This window comes from Haliaeetus albicilla, chromosome 8, assembly GCF_947461875.1.
Source record: "Haliaeetus albicilla chromosome 8, bHalAlb1.1, whole genome shotgun sequence".
NCBI lineage: Eukaryota > Metazoa > Chordata > Aves > Accipitriformes > Accipitridae > Haliaeetus > Haliaeetus albicilla.
This window is the reverse complement of record NC_091490.1, coordinates 43,095,902-43,110,068: the sequence shown is the minus strand read 5'-3', so window position 1 is coordinate 43,110,068 and position 14,167 is coordinate 43,095,902. Positions and strand designations below refer to the sequence as shown.

General features: G+C 48.4%; 2 protein-coding genes across 2 annotated transcripts; one reads left to right on the top strand and one right to left on the bottom strand.

Annotated features, from left to right (window-relative positions):
• Window positions 1-1,720: 1,720 nt before the first annotated feature.
• Window positions 1,721-7,863, bottom strand: DDX49 (DEAD-box helicase 49). The gene is made up of 13 exons (XM_069790429.1): window positions 7,719-7,863; window positions 7,510-7,633; window positions 7,317-7,402; window positions 6,928-7,049; window positions 6,634-6,821; window positions 6,350-6,490; window positions 5,710-5,785; window positions 5,511-5,587; window positions 4,926-5,023; window positions 4,487-4,561; window positions 3,795-3,883; window positions 3,321-3,392; window positions 1,721-3,023 (listed from the first exon to the last, which is right to left on the bottom strand). Exons 1-13 carry the CDS (start codon window positions 7,831-7,833, stop codon window positions 2,847-2,849), a joined length of 1,440 nt encoding a protein of 479 aa, XP_069646530.1. The 5' UTR covers window positions 7,834-7,863; the 3' UTR covers window positions 1,721-2,846.
• Window positions 7,864-8,025: 162 nt separating this feature from the next.
• Window positions 8,026-13,690, top strand: COPE (COPI coat complex subunit epsilon). Its single transcript, XM_069790435.1, has 10 exons — window positions 8,026-8,222; window positions 8,569-8,631; window positions 9,071-9,171; window positions 9,377-9,529; window positions 9,996-10,049; window positions 10,541-10,622; window positions 11,716-11,871; window positions 12,148-12,216; window positions 12,723-12,797; window positions 13,346-13,690. Exons 1-10 carry the CDS (start codon window positions 8,097-8,099, stop codon window positions 13,391-13,393), a joined length of 927 nt encoding a protein of 308 aa, XP_069646536.1. The 5' UTR covers window positions 8,026-8,096; the 3' UTR covers window positions 13,394-13,690.
• The last annotated feature ends 477 nt before the right edge of the window (window positions 13,691-14,167 follow it).

Sequence of the window (14,167 nt, the reverse complement as noted above, 5' to 3'; positions counted from 1 at the left end):
GACAGCCAGTCTTGGCACGTGCCTACAGACCCATCGGCGTAAATGCCAGACGGAATTGCCCCGCAAGGTGGGAGGCGGAGGAGCACGTGCTTGCTGAGCCCCTCAGAGCAGCGGGGCCAGGTGATGGTTTCACACCCAGAGGAGACAGGAGGATGAGGAGGGCTGGCACGGATGCAGGACCATCATCCTCTCATGCACACCCTGGCACAGCCCCCGTGCCAGCGTGGTGTGCAGCAGCCACACACAGTCCGGGTGAGAGAAGAAGCAGCAGTCGGAGATGCTGAATTGAGAAGAGTTTCCATGGCAACCCAGCCAGGGAAACCCCCCCAGAACTGGGGAGCTTGGGCTGAAGGAGGGGAGAGCAGAGCCTGCAGAAGGCACCGGGCGAGAGGCGATGGGTGTGCTGGGGCCAGTTCTTGCACAGCACAGACAGGGAAATGTGCAAGCTCCTGCTTGGGGGACTGGCAGGCAGAGCCACGCACAGAGGAGAGTGATTTTACAGCCAAAACACAGTCGAGGCTGTGACGAGAAGGAAGTCCTTATATTCCTAGGGGATCCCAAAGGTTTATGACAATGCTTAGAAAGCCCAGAATGGAATATCCTACTTGGGGGGCAGCACTGATAGCGCATACAGAAATATCACCCAATGTCCTTTCGCCCTGGGCAAAATGTAAATTCCTAATCTGGGAATTTAAGGCATCTTTCTACCTTCAACTAGCACAGCAACCTCTTTTTCTACTCAGCCACTCCCCAAACCGATTATCTGAAGCAAGAACATCTAGTCAGCACTACAGAGAGCTCTTAATTCCAGCACGTGTCCTACCCTCACAGAGAAGGCTGCTCAAGAAAGACAAGGGACGTATTAAAAGGAATTTTGAATAAAGCTTCAAGACAAGAGCCTTGATCAAACCCCACGTCACCTGTGGAAGGAAACAAACAGAGAAACCCCCACTAGGCTGAAGCAAAGAGACTTCAGACAGCAGGTTAAGCAGTGTCTGTGAGAGGGAGGGGAACAACTGACACTTAAAGGCAGTATCAACACCCTCCGCAGGAAGGTAGGAGCAGCCTGTCCGAGAGAGGATGTCTTTTTAATCTACAGCTAACAGGCTTGCTCCACAAGGCTGTAGAAGCATTTAGTATTCATAAAGCATCAGTCTGATACAAACCTATTTGCTGCCGCTGCAGCAGCTGCCACCAGTGACAGTGAGCTGTGCTACAAGGCAGGCTGTTGAGTGCTTTTTCCCTCCTGGAGGGCACCCAAGAGGACAAAGGAACACATTCAGACATCTCCGAAACCCCAGATGGTATCACACCCATCTCGCCTGCCACCAGGCAGCCAGATGGATCCACACCTCCCAAGCCCATGTCAGCGCTGCGCTCCTGCATGGCCTGAAGGGACCAGGAAGCCCTGCTGTGCATGGCTGTGAGTTTCCCTGAGGGAAACACCAGCTTTCCTCTGCAAGACCTCGGGGTGCACAGACCACGCTTGAGTCAGGCAAAGGCATCCCAGGGACTGCACGCTGCCAGGAGAAGCGCTGGGCTCGGGTTGCATGAAGGGACTGAGGGATAAAACACCCACAAGAAGCTCATTCCTTATCCAGCTCATCTCTTGAAATAAAACTGATTTTATCTCCAAGCTGTTTGCCCACACAAGTACTGCTCCCCACCCCTAAGATCCCACAACTCCCCCACGTGTTGGAGAAGGTCAAACATCCAGTCATTTGTTGCAATAAATATTTATTTGGGCACTGACCATAGAAACTATTTTTGTAAGCCAGAGGACAGAAAGAACAGATCTTCAGTCTGAAGTCATAGAAAGTTCTGAACATTAAAGAAGGCACTGAGGATCAAACCTGACATCAGAACAGAGCTGGCTAAACTCTGGCCTGAGCTACTCTGGGATTTTAAGTTCTGCCTCCATGGGGAAACACAACTGTTTCTTAGGAAAGCTTAGCCCCCTCCAGCCTAACCAACCTCCTGTTCCAAACATATGTGATGCAAATGTACACAGGGAGGCCCAAAAACCTACAGAGCAGACACAAATATAAACCACTCTGGTTACTCTTGGATGGTACAAGACACAAGGCTATCCTGCTCCTGGGGCCCTTCCTCTGTGCCAGAATCGGTCTTTAAACTGACCGATCATCTGGGAAAACAGAGTCCCCAGCAGCCCTGGTCTCCAAAACATGATTCTGCTATCCCTACAGATAGCAGCCCAGGGCTGGAGTCTGAGCCAAGGCAGACAATCACAGGCAAGAGTATCACTGAAACCTATAAAGCAGAATTATCCCAAGACGACCCCAGGACCAGCCACACAATACAACCTCCCCATGTGATCCAGGAATTTTCCTCTCAGAAAGCTCTGGGCTATGGCACAGACGGGGACTAAGCTCATTTTGTCACAGTATTTTTAGACTCTGGCTCAGGGGAGAATCTGTTGATATAAACAAGTGTGAGTGGCAAGCACCAGCCCTTGAAAGGGAAAGAGCAATGACTGAATGAAGGGGGAAGAGAGACAGAGGATCTTTATTTCCCTTCACGTCACCAAGAATTCAGGTCTGGCCTTGTCTTTGCTGGAGGAAGGAAACATACTCTCGGAAGACATTCTTCCAAGAGACTGATCCAGCCTGCCAGGAATGGCCCAAGCCAGCAGCATTGCGTAGGAAGGAAAAATAACGGAGACCGTTTATCAAAGTGTCCCTTCTCCCCCTCACCCAACTTCCCCATACTCTCCAACACTCATTTCAGGTCAGAAGCGTCCACATTAAAATATGTTAGATCCCAGTATTCCCAAAGCAGCAGCAACATCAGGGCAGTCCGAGCCAAGCAAGTCAGGCCAAAGGATGTTATTTCTCTTCCTTAGCATGCAGTTTGTTCCGCCGCTCCATCTTCTTCTGCAGTTTCCTCTTCAGCTGCAGTTGCTTTTTCTTCTGCAGTGTCTGCTGGACCTTCTCACGGCATTGCTTGTTTTTCTTCTTGATCTTGGCTAGCTCTGCCTTTCTTTTTGCCTCCAGATCTGGATCCTGCAATGGCAAATGCCAGGACACTAGTGACATGCCTAGGGACCGTGCCAGCCCCTTTACCTTTCCTAGATGCCCACGCTGCTTTCTAGCCTGTGACCAAGTAGGCTGCAAAAGTCAGACACACTACTCTGATGCACTTTTTAGTATCAGTCACCTTTTAAGGTAAAACTTCACCACCTCAAAGGAGAGTGAGGCAGACACACCACGGCAGTGAGGGAAGAACTGTCATTCTTTTTCCACATCGATGGCATTATACCAGCTACCGATCAAAGTAGTTTATCTAGCAGCAACTCTCACCTTTCCTTCAAGGATCATTTGTTTCCGCTTATTTATTTCTTTCTTCTCATCAAAATCCATTCCCTCCAGTTCCTGTCAAAGCAAAAAGGGCAATCAGTAACCAAGCACCGAGTCTGACACAGAGAAAAGCAGGACAGCTCTAAAGCATCAGCAGAACCTCATCACTGTGCATGCATTTGGGAGCCTGCAGACCTTCCCCCCAAAGTACCAGCCGCAATACTCAGCAGCATAAAAATGCTGCAAAAATGTGCAATAATAGAGCAAACCTAGGGAATATAACTAAAACAACCCTCCATGCACACACATCCAAGTGCTTCCACTAGAAAAAGGAACAAATATTTTGATTTATGTGCTCAAGACCAAAGCCGGATATCCAGAGCTGCACGCTGGGACTGCAATGAATCTCCTGGTTACACCCAGCTGCCCAAGGTCTCCAGTCCTCTGAACAAAGGGGCTTCAGGTTTGCACACTTACTATTTCACATTCCCTTCTGGTGACGTTCACTTGGGTGAGGATGTCAAGCACAAACTGCTCCTCCACAGAGAACTCCTGCAGCTTCAGTTCTAAATCAGGGCGAAACATTTACAGACCATAGTTGGTTACACAATCCAGGGGCAGATTCTCAGCTAGTAAAAAAACCCAATATAGTTCCACTGATTATCAGTGGAATTGTTGTCATATGCTGTGATCACTCTGAATTCTTCAGCCTACAACAGAGGATTAAATCCTCCCCTCTGCCTACAACTCCCCATAGCACAAGATGTTGCATTTCTTAGGTCTACTTCCTAAAAAAATAGGAAGTCTGAACCTATGCAGAGCAACCTGTTCTTTTTGTTCACATCAGCATACACAGTAGTAAGGAAGAACCTGGCTGCTTTAATAAAAAGGTTACAGAGAAAGTTCAACACACTTTCTCCCCCACTAGAAAGAGCAGGAAGACAAATATGTTCATGCCTGGCACACTGAAGAGCAGAATCAAAGCTGATGGAGGTTCAAGTGCTCCTGCTCTTTTCCAAGCCTTAGCCACACAGGGAAGAGAAACCATTTTTATGCTGATGTTCTGGATCATGCATCCTGCACTGATGAAATCAGGGCTACAGGTACCATAAACACAAAGGAACGTATATGATCCCACATTTTAGTAGCATTAATGGTGCTCTACTTACTGATTTCCTCCTCAATAGCATGTACGAGATGGATGTCGTACTGCGTCACCAGTGTAATAGCTATTCCTTTCCGACCTGGATGATGAAAACACAGTGATATATGAATCTTGACAAGCAGAGGGAGGTGAAGCTTAACCCATGGCAAATTCCATCCATCCCCATGAGTCAGCCTCGCACAGTATGGTGACGGGGTGCTCAGAGGGGTCTTTATTTGTTCTGAAAATTCAGTTAACTATTGGCAGATCAGACCCAAGTCAGGGTGGGTGATCACTGCAATCTTAAGGCAGGATGCCGAGCCAGTGATCTGAGCAGGTCTGGCGCTGACTGAAAAGACTGCACTGCAGCTGCTGTGCAGCCTCCTTGCACCCATTCAGGGCTCAGCCCCAGCACTGGGATTCCAGTTTTAGCCAGCAAACAGCATGCAGTTTTCCCTGCTCACCTGCACGGGCTGTCCGGCCAACCCGGTGAATGTAGATTTTTGGCAGGCCGGGAGTGTTGTGATTGATGACAACTTGTACTGTAGGAATGTCCAAACCTCTGGAATGCAGGGAAAGAGAACAGAAGTTGAGAAACACTTTTAATATATGCAGTGTAAGTTCCTGTCCTCTGCTTTCTCCAAAATCCCCGTATTCTCATGAATATAGTCTTTATTGGTTCGAGCTGATTCTAGGACAAACCCTCTCCTCATGCAATTCTCCAACAGTCACAAAATGCAATGTATCCTTGTAGCCTGCCATTCCCTCCTACACCCAGAGAACACACTAAGCCTCAGAGAAATCATTCTGTTGCTAGAACACACACCCGCTGCAGCAAAACAAGCCAGGATCACACACTACATCACACACAAGTGGGCTCCAAAACACAGCTCAGAGGTGTTCTACAACAGAAGTGAACAACCCTGTCCTACCCAAGTGGGGGCAATTGAAAGCTCTCCTCTTGCTAAACCCAGCCTCATCTCCACAGTGGTTCTGGTGCTTAAAAAGCAGGCTTAAGACTTTTGGCAACAGAGACATTTTTCCCTCACCTGGCAGCGACATCAGTGGCAATGAGAATCTTAAAGATGCTGGACTTGAACTTTGCTAAAGCTGCAAATCGTTGCCGCTGTAAAGAGAAAGGTCTGTATGAGGGATGTTGTGATCCACAGGAGCTGTAGGACTTGGACAGACGTCTGGCTCAGGGATGGAGCTGGAAGCATCCATATCCCAGATCTGTCCATCACTCACCTGCTTCATCATGGAATGCAGAGCTATAGAAGGAAAGTTGTATTTCCTAAGCATCATGTTCAAGACCTGGCAGTCCCTTGAAGGGGGGGAAAAAAAAAAAAAAAAAAATAAAATCAGAATGTAACAGGGAAATGTAAAGCTGATGGATCAGGACAGAGCTGAGCTCCCACTACAATTACCACAACACGGTTCGTTACTGAAGCACTCTGACAGTAGGGAACAGGACACCCACTGCACACCCACCCACCCCAGAGAGTGACGGAGTTCCCACTTGCACTCGGGGGAATGTCACCAGCTCCACGGCTCAATCCCAGTCATTTGAACCACCCAAAGGAAGGGAACAGCCCAGGGGAGCAGACAGAGCTATTTTCCCCATCCCTTTTCCAGTATCCATCAGCAGGAAGAAAGGAAGATGCAGGGAGTTAAAGCAGCTTGACCTTCTGGCATGCTACTTTTCTGGGTGGCCCTTCAGCCCCAGATTGCTCAAAGGGAAAGGTGTTTCTCCACCAAATTTCAGAATAGACTAAGGAAGCAAATACCGTCCCAGCCTAACACCCAATACAGTGCGAATCTGGAATCTGAACTGGAAGTATAAAGGCACATCTACATTAAGAGCAATCATGAGGAACAATGCACTCACTTGCAGGTTTTAGTAAAGATAATAATAGACCAGTCTTCGTGCTCGTCCTGGAAGGTCTGGATTAAATGGACAAGGTATGCGTCCTTGACTGCTTCGGGTACAAGCAAGTAGCGCTGGTCCAATTCATCCACTGTCCGCACCCTGTTGGGAGGGGAAGGCAAAGCACCAAGAAGTACCAGTTTGGTAAGCGAAGACGGAACACAAGGGAGATGAAAGATAGAAGACAAGATAACAGAGAGGAAATGGGATTCTTCATCTACTCGGTAGAGTGGATGAAGACTTACTCGGACGCAGCCTCCCAGAAGAACGGTCTGTTCGCGGCCAGGCCCTTCAGCTCGTTCAGCGTATCAGTCAGCGTGGCGCTGAACAGCAATGTTTGTCTGCGTGCCGGAACAGCCTCCAGAATCACCTCCAGGTCCGCGGTGAAGTCAGCACAGCCCTGCTCCAACAACCGGTCAGCTTCGTCCAAAACCTAGGCACAGCTGAAAATAAATGAGTTCATCTGCATGCATACCTACAGAGCTAAAAAAATCTTAGAAGCATAAAAAAAACCCCAAACCCTTGGAAAACTGCCTTACCAAGAACTTTAGCTTTTTCAGGCTGAAAGTGTTGGAACTGCGGAGGTGATCTGCCAGCCTGCCGGGCGTAGCGATGACAACGTGGGGTTTCCGGGAGAGCTCCAGTGCCTGTGCCACCATGTCTGCAACAAGAACCGCAGAGACCAGTTACGGCCAACTGAACGCAAATCCTAAAATCATTTCGTCCTTAAAGCTGGAAAACCTCACTCTCCTCATTCCCACCAGCCTCCGGCTGCCTTGGGCGCTGGATAACACCTCCTCAGCGTGAAGAAAACAAACCCTGTGGGAAGAGAACCTCCCCGGGTGCTCTGCTTTTTCCCAGCGTGACTCTGCTGGAGCCGGACGGGGATGGTGGAGGCTCCAGCCCCCCACCGGGTAGTGGCACTCACCCAGGCCGCCCACCACCACGCAGTCCTTCAGGCCGAGGGGCTTCCCCAGGACGCGGAATTGCTCGGCGATCTGGTATGCCAGCTCCCTGCCGGGGAAAAGAAAGCTTGAAGCGGGACCGGTCTCCGCAATGGGGACCGACTGTCCCGGTTACGGGCCGTCCCGGTTACGGGCCCTCCCGGAGCCGCTCCGTACCTGGTGGGCGTCAGCACCAAGCAGAAAATACCGTAGGGATCCTCGGAGAGCACCTGCAACACGGGCAGCACGAAGGCCGCCGTTTTCCCGCTGCCCGTCTTGGCGCAGCCCAGGCAATCGCGACCTGCGAGGGAGACAGAAAAGACCGGGATCCTGAGTCGGCCGTTAACGGCGGCGGAAGCGGACACCGGGGGACCGGGAGCGCTTACCTTGCAACACGGGCGGGATGCAAGCGGCCTGCACGGGCGTGGGTCGGTTCAACCCCACCTGCCGCGCCTGCTCCGCCAGCCACGGCGCCAGGCCCAGCGCCCGGAACTCCGCCATGGCCGTCCCGGTCTGCACCCGCCGCTTCCGGCCTCGCGTCACCGGGAGGGAGGGCGCGTCCGCCCACCCCCCCTCCTCATTGGCTGTCTCTTGCTGACCCTCTCCCAGCCTGCTTTGCTGGGTAGCAGCTTCCGGCGCAGTGGTGACGTTTCCGCCTCCTTGCGTGTCTATTGGCTGGTGAGGGAGGTTTCCATGGAGACCGCGGCTCCCGGCAGTCGCCGGGGCTCGGCTGCTTCCGGAGACGTGTCTGAGGCGGGGGGAAAATGGCGTCCGGGGCGGGTGCGGGCTCTGCTGGTCAGGGCGGCGACGCCGACGAGCTCTTCGACGTGAAAAACAGCTTCTACATCGGGGCCTACCAGGCTGCCATCAACGAGGCGCAGCGGGTCAAGGTAGGGGTGGTGGTGGGGGAGCAGGCTGTGCTTTGGTCCGCGGATCGGTGTCTCTCCCTCGGACCTGCCTCCCCTCGGCCGCCCCGGTGTCTCAAGGAGGGATCCGGGGGCTCCCCGAGTGCCCTTCGTCCCTGCCCGCCTCGTCCCAGGCTGTTTTGGGTGCTTTTTCCCCTCCCTTCTGTAGCAGCGGGACTCCGAGGTGGAAGGAGGGGCTCCCGTGGGCCCCGAGAATGTGTGTGTGTGTGGGTGGGTATCGTTCCTCGTGTGTGGAGTTACGTTGTTGCGGGGTTCGGTTATGGCTGCACGGTTCCCTGAGAGAGGTTCTTGTTTTCTGTCATCGCTCCAGCCATCTAGTCCGGAGAAGGAAGTGGAGAGGGATGTTTTCTTATTCCGAGCCTACATCGCCCAGGTGAGGTTGCGAGTTCTGCGTTTGTAGCAGCATAATCTGACTGCAGGGCTGGAGCGGAGGAGGTTGTGAATCGGAGTCCTGTGAATGCAGCGTTATGCAGTTTGGTAATAATTCCTCCTTCAGCACTGGAACGTGTTGCATTCCCTGACAGAAATGCCACTGCGACTGCAACATGTTATATGTAAGATCAGGGTGACCTGATGAGACCTTTTTGAGGTCTTTATCATCTTTAAAATGGCGTATAAGCAAATAGTCCTCTTGGGGAGGTTATGAAATTTGGCTGTGTTTGTAGAGTGTGATGTGAGACGTAAAGTAGAAATTTGCCGTTCCTGGTGGTTGTTGTTGTTGTCGTTCTTGCTGAGGCTTTAGAAAGTAAGCAATTGTTTCCTGTGTCCCAAAAATTATTAAGTCACAGATTTTTATTCGTTGCCTTCAATAGAGAAAATACGGTGTTGTCCTGGATGAAATTAAAGCCAGTGCTAGTCCTGAGCTCCAAGCAGTGAGGATGTTTGCGGAATATCTTTCAAATGAGAGTCAAAGGTAAGGATAATAAGTTGGAACTCAAGCCCTGTCTAACAGGGAAGATACTTCCATGTGGAAAGTTTCATGTAGAAGCATGGTCTTTATCGTGATTTTCTGTGGTTTTGCAGTGAATCTCGAAAAAGCAGAATTGAGCGGGGGCAGGATCTTTTCGTCTGGCTTAAGTAACGAAACACTCCCAAATTCTCACCGTTGGTCTTCACAGGGATGGAATCGTTGCCGATTTGGACAAGAAAATGGCAAAAAGTGTTGATATAGCTAATACCACTTTCTTGCTGATGGCTGCTTCCATCTACTTCCACGACAAAAATCCCGATGCAGCTTTGCGTACTCTCCATCAAGGGGAGAGCTTGGAATGGTAAGTGTAACTCACCCTGGCATCATGGAGGTGTGTGCTAGCAAAGCCTCTCTCTTGTCTAGGGAGAGGTGCCGTAGAAGTGGCTGAGGTCCGGCTTATCTCTAAAAAGCCTTGAAACCATTGAGAAACTACTTTGAGGTTTGCCTTCTTAGTAGTAAGTGATTTGGTGCTCGTCCTACAATATCAAGTCTGTTGTTCCCTTGTGAAACCTAAGAACCTGATTTATTGATTCATGTGTGTTCAGAATTGCTGAGGTGAGCGTTATGTCAATACAGTGAGGGAGCACTTGGGAGCTAGAAGCAAGCATCCCTGTTCTGGGTCCTGCTCTGTCGGTTCCCAACGGCAGGGAAGCTTGTCCCTGGGTGCTGGCAGTGCCCCTGTCTGCTCAGCAGCAGGCTTCCAGGCAAGGCACAGGGAGCAGTAAAGCCTGCAGCTGTGAAAATCACTTTGCTCTTGTTCATTGCAGCATGGCCATGATGATACAGATTCTTCTGAAGCTTGACAGGCTCGATCTGGCTCGGTAGGTTTGTGTGCCTTTGCTTCTTAATGGTGTGCTCTTGTGGGGTGGGCCTTGATAACAGGATTTTCATCACCCAGCCTCCCCCAGGGTGCAGTATTTCAACACCTGCAGTGGGCAGAACAACTTGTGTGTAGGTATGGGTGCCCTGCAGAACATTTTTGTTCTTCAAGTTGCAAAAGCTGTGGAGATAATAGAGCTGGATACAGCTAAAGGAAGAGACGGAGCTCTAGGTTTAATCTTGACTTCAGCAGAATGTGGTCTGAATGTCTAGTCCTGGGTTTCTAACTTCCCATAGGGAAGTAAAACAGGAAGGTCTTTCACAGATTGTTTCTGTAAAATATTAAGAGGTGTTCGTGCCACGTTACCATCTTGCTATGGCTGCTGTGCTATAGCAATGGAAGAGCTTGAGAGAAGAAACTACAATGTTGTTTCTGTCTCGAAAGAAGTTGCCTTGTCTTTCTGTTGTGTGACTCCCACTTTTGGTTCTGCAGCAAGGAACTTAAGAAAATGCAGGAGCAAGACGAGGATGCGACTCTTACTCAGCTGGCAACTGCCTGGGTGAACCTGGCCATAGTGAGTATCTTAAATGGGGATCCCTGGCCTACAACATCTGAGAATCACCGCTCCACATCTTGTTCCTGATGGCTCTTTTCACATCATGCTTTCAGAAAAGCTTGCAGGGGTTTTGTTGGTTTTGGGGTTTTTTTTTCCCCCCTTCTTCCAAGTATACAGAAAATATTGGTAGCTGGCTTCACAAACTAACTGGCTGTTTTGATTGTCAGTCTTTCATCTGTGCTCCTTAGCCTTCAACTCACATAGGGAAGAGCTAAACCATGCTTAAATGATTCAGAAAACATTAAAATGTAAAATGGAAAGCTGCAGTGTTACTAGCATCCAGACCTTGCAATTAAACTCCAACAAAAAAATGTAATTCTGTGCTTAGAGCAGACTGTCTTTAAGCATGTTTGTGAATCGGACAAAAACGTACACTGTTTGGCAGTCCAGATAATCAGGCAATTGAAAATAAGTAGTCTCCTAAAATTCAGTGAAGTCCAAGGTTATGCATGCAATAACCTGTTGTACTATTAAGACTTCTTTTTTTTTAGTGTTCACTTGGTTTTGTTATGAAATCTCTCATATATAGCCCTTGCCTTACAATAGTGTGCTGATAGATTTTCCTTAAGATCTTAGTTTCCGCAAGGGATCCCACCTCTGACTGGTGGAAGCCACTGCATGTAGAACGTTTCTGAAGCTGGAACTTTCTGAAAAGCCAGGTCCAAAGCCAGGCCAGGCTTGTAATTATAAATTACAGCCAGGCGTGTAATTATAAAAATCTCATTTCATAATCCTTTATTATGTCAAACATCTGAAGTGGTTCTTTTGAAGTGTTTTTTTTCTTCTTGAATGGAAGCCTGGATCTTTTGATCATTTAAGTGGTACTTAATATTTTTGCATTTCTTTCATCTATGGTCTGACAGCGATCTGTTGCGGTACAGGAGATCACATGAATGCCAACAGCTTTTAACACTGGTTCTTGTGCATCTCATACCTGTGCTTTATAACCCTAGAAATGAACTTTGTGCCTAGTCCTTCAACATGGCAAGAACGTACAGGCTTCTTAGCAACACGTAATGAAACTGTGGGTGTTTGTCTCCTCCCTTTGCAGGGTGGTGAGAAGTTACAAGATGCCTATTACATCTTCCAAGAGATGGCAGACAAATGCTCCTCCACCCTCCTCCTACTTAACGGACAAGCAGCCTGCTATATGGCTCAGGGCAAGTGGGACGATGCAGAGGGAGTACTTCAAGAGGCATTGGACAAGGTACTTTCTGTTTTTGCCAGGTGGATTTGCTCTCAGGGGGATATAGAGTAAAAACAGCAAGGACTTTCGCTGTTAAACTTCACGAAAATACCAATATATTGATATATATCGCTAAAGGTGGTCGTTGTTAATACCTACCTTTCCTTCTCCTTTGCCTTTTCCGGTCAAGTGAGCTATAAGTTTGGCAGAACTTGTTCTTGCAGAGCTGTGCCGGTTGTTACACTTAGTCACGGTAGAGGTAAGTCAGATAGATCAGGTGATTGTTCTTGTTTTCAGGACAGTGGCCATCCTGAGACCCTGATCAACTTTGTTGTCCTGTCACAGCACTTGGGCAAACCGCCAGAGGTGAGGCTTGTTTTATTGTACTCAGCAAGCAGATATGATCAGCCCGTTCCTGCTGCTGAGGGCAGGTTGTGTGTTCCTAGTGCATGTGGTAACTTTGCTTGGGTTTATGCCATTTTATATGTTCTCGTCAGGATTGGTATTAACAAAATAGAATAGTTCTGGGGTGCGGGGAGCTCGCATCTTCAGTATTCAATAAAGTGTGGAAATACAGATGTTGTAGACAATGGCATATACTTGAGAGGAAGGCCTGGGTGGAAAAAAGGAATCTCTTGAGTTCTGAGATCAGTTCTCACTGACTGTTTTCTTGAAACCACTATTTAAGGACGAATTTTGCATTGCAGAGTATGCACGGGTCTTACAGGTTTTACCTGGGGCTGCTAACATTCAGGACACTGAGAAAATCAGGTCTTTGCTCACTGTAAACAAATACGTTGAAGTGTGATATTTTAAACTCTCAGCTTCTCATATTATCTCAATGTCTAAATTTATCTCTCTCATCCCATCAGGTTACAAATCGCTATTTGTCACAGTTGAAAGATGCGCATAAAAATCATCCGTTCATAAAGGAGTATCAGGCAAAGGTACTAATTACTTTCTAATACAAATTTGAATTTATTTTGCCTCATACCAGGGTCTGATGGGGTGAGTGGATTCTTTACCAGTAAACATGACTGCAGTTCTGAGGGGGCAGGTCCATGTTCTTTTCCTGTCACATTACTTCCCAGGAAATTTTCTAGCCCTTGTGAGAGATGTTGGGAAACACAAGCCGGGTGTTAAGAGAAGGAGTGATGTACCCCAACCTGGTAACATCTTGAAAGAATAGCTCTGAGATTCGGGTTCTTAATCCGAGTCAGAAGTTTGTCACCGTCAGACATTATGCTTAAATAGAGGAAATATCCTTCTGGAAGAGAGAACTTGGGGAGGGGGGAAAGAAGGATAAAGATAATAGCGAAGGGAAAATGGAACAAATTGAAAAAAATTAGGAACTGATACAGGTGATCTTGCTTCTTAGAATTCCTTTTGCCTTAGTGAGCTGTGATAGTGGTAGTCTCTTCAGCTAATGCAGGTTTTATTAAATTATCAGTAAAGTTCAAGATTTGTTAATTTTATTTTTGTTTCTGATTTGAAGGAGAATGACTTTGACCGGCTAGCCATGCAGTATGCCCCCAGCGCATGAGGAGAGGGGAACGAGGCTGCAGGCCTGCTCTGTGGTACCTCGGGAACTGGGGTTGATGTGCAAAGCCTCTCTGGTAACACGGAAAAATGCCCTCTGCAAGTCAGTCTGGCTTAACTCACTGTGGCAGGGTCTTGCAAGTCAGTGCTAAACCTGTATATAACACGTAGCTACTTGAATTTGGTAGCTGAAAAGCTTGTGTTCTGGCTTACCTGGGTCCTGAACTCTGTTTAAAATACAGTGCGAGTCAAGAGTATGCAACACTGTACCTTAAACATTCCTAATAAAGCCTTTTCTGGATCTGTGTGCCCCTCAATTTCTGGAATTCAGGTAATTCCACTCTGGGATTGAGCCCTGTCATCTGTACCGAGGCTATACTTGTGGGAAGAGTATGAAGGTTAATTATAAGCATCTGCATTCTGTACGTGGATGAATCCTGATTTACGGATCTTCTTTCAGTCTGACTAATGACTCCTCCTTTAACTTCAGCATCCTCTGGAAGAAGCGTACACAGCTGTAGGGGTTACTGCTGGTGAGAGGGAAAGCTTCCCCAAAATAAAAATAATCCGATTGTAATAGGCTCAGCCTTAATCTTAAATTGGTAACATGCAGTAGCTCATGTCCTGGAGCCAGGAAAGTAACACCCTGCAGTACGTGTGGAAGTGCACTTGTCAACCAGTCACTTCTGAAAGTGTGGTGGTGGTTGTTGAACTTGACGTGTCGTGGAACATAACGTGATCCAGCGCTACGTGATGACGCTTTTCTGTAGCCTCAGAC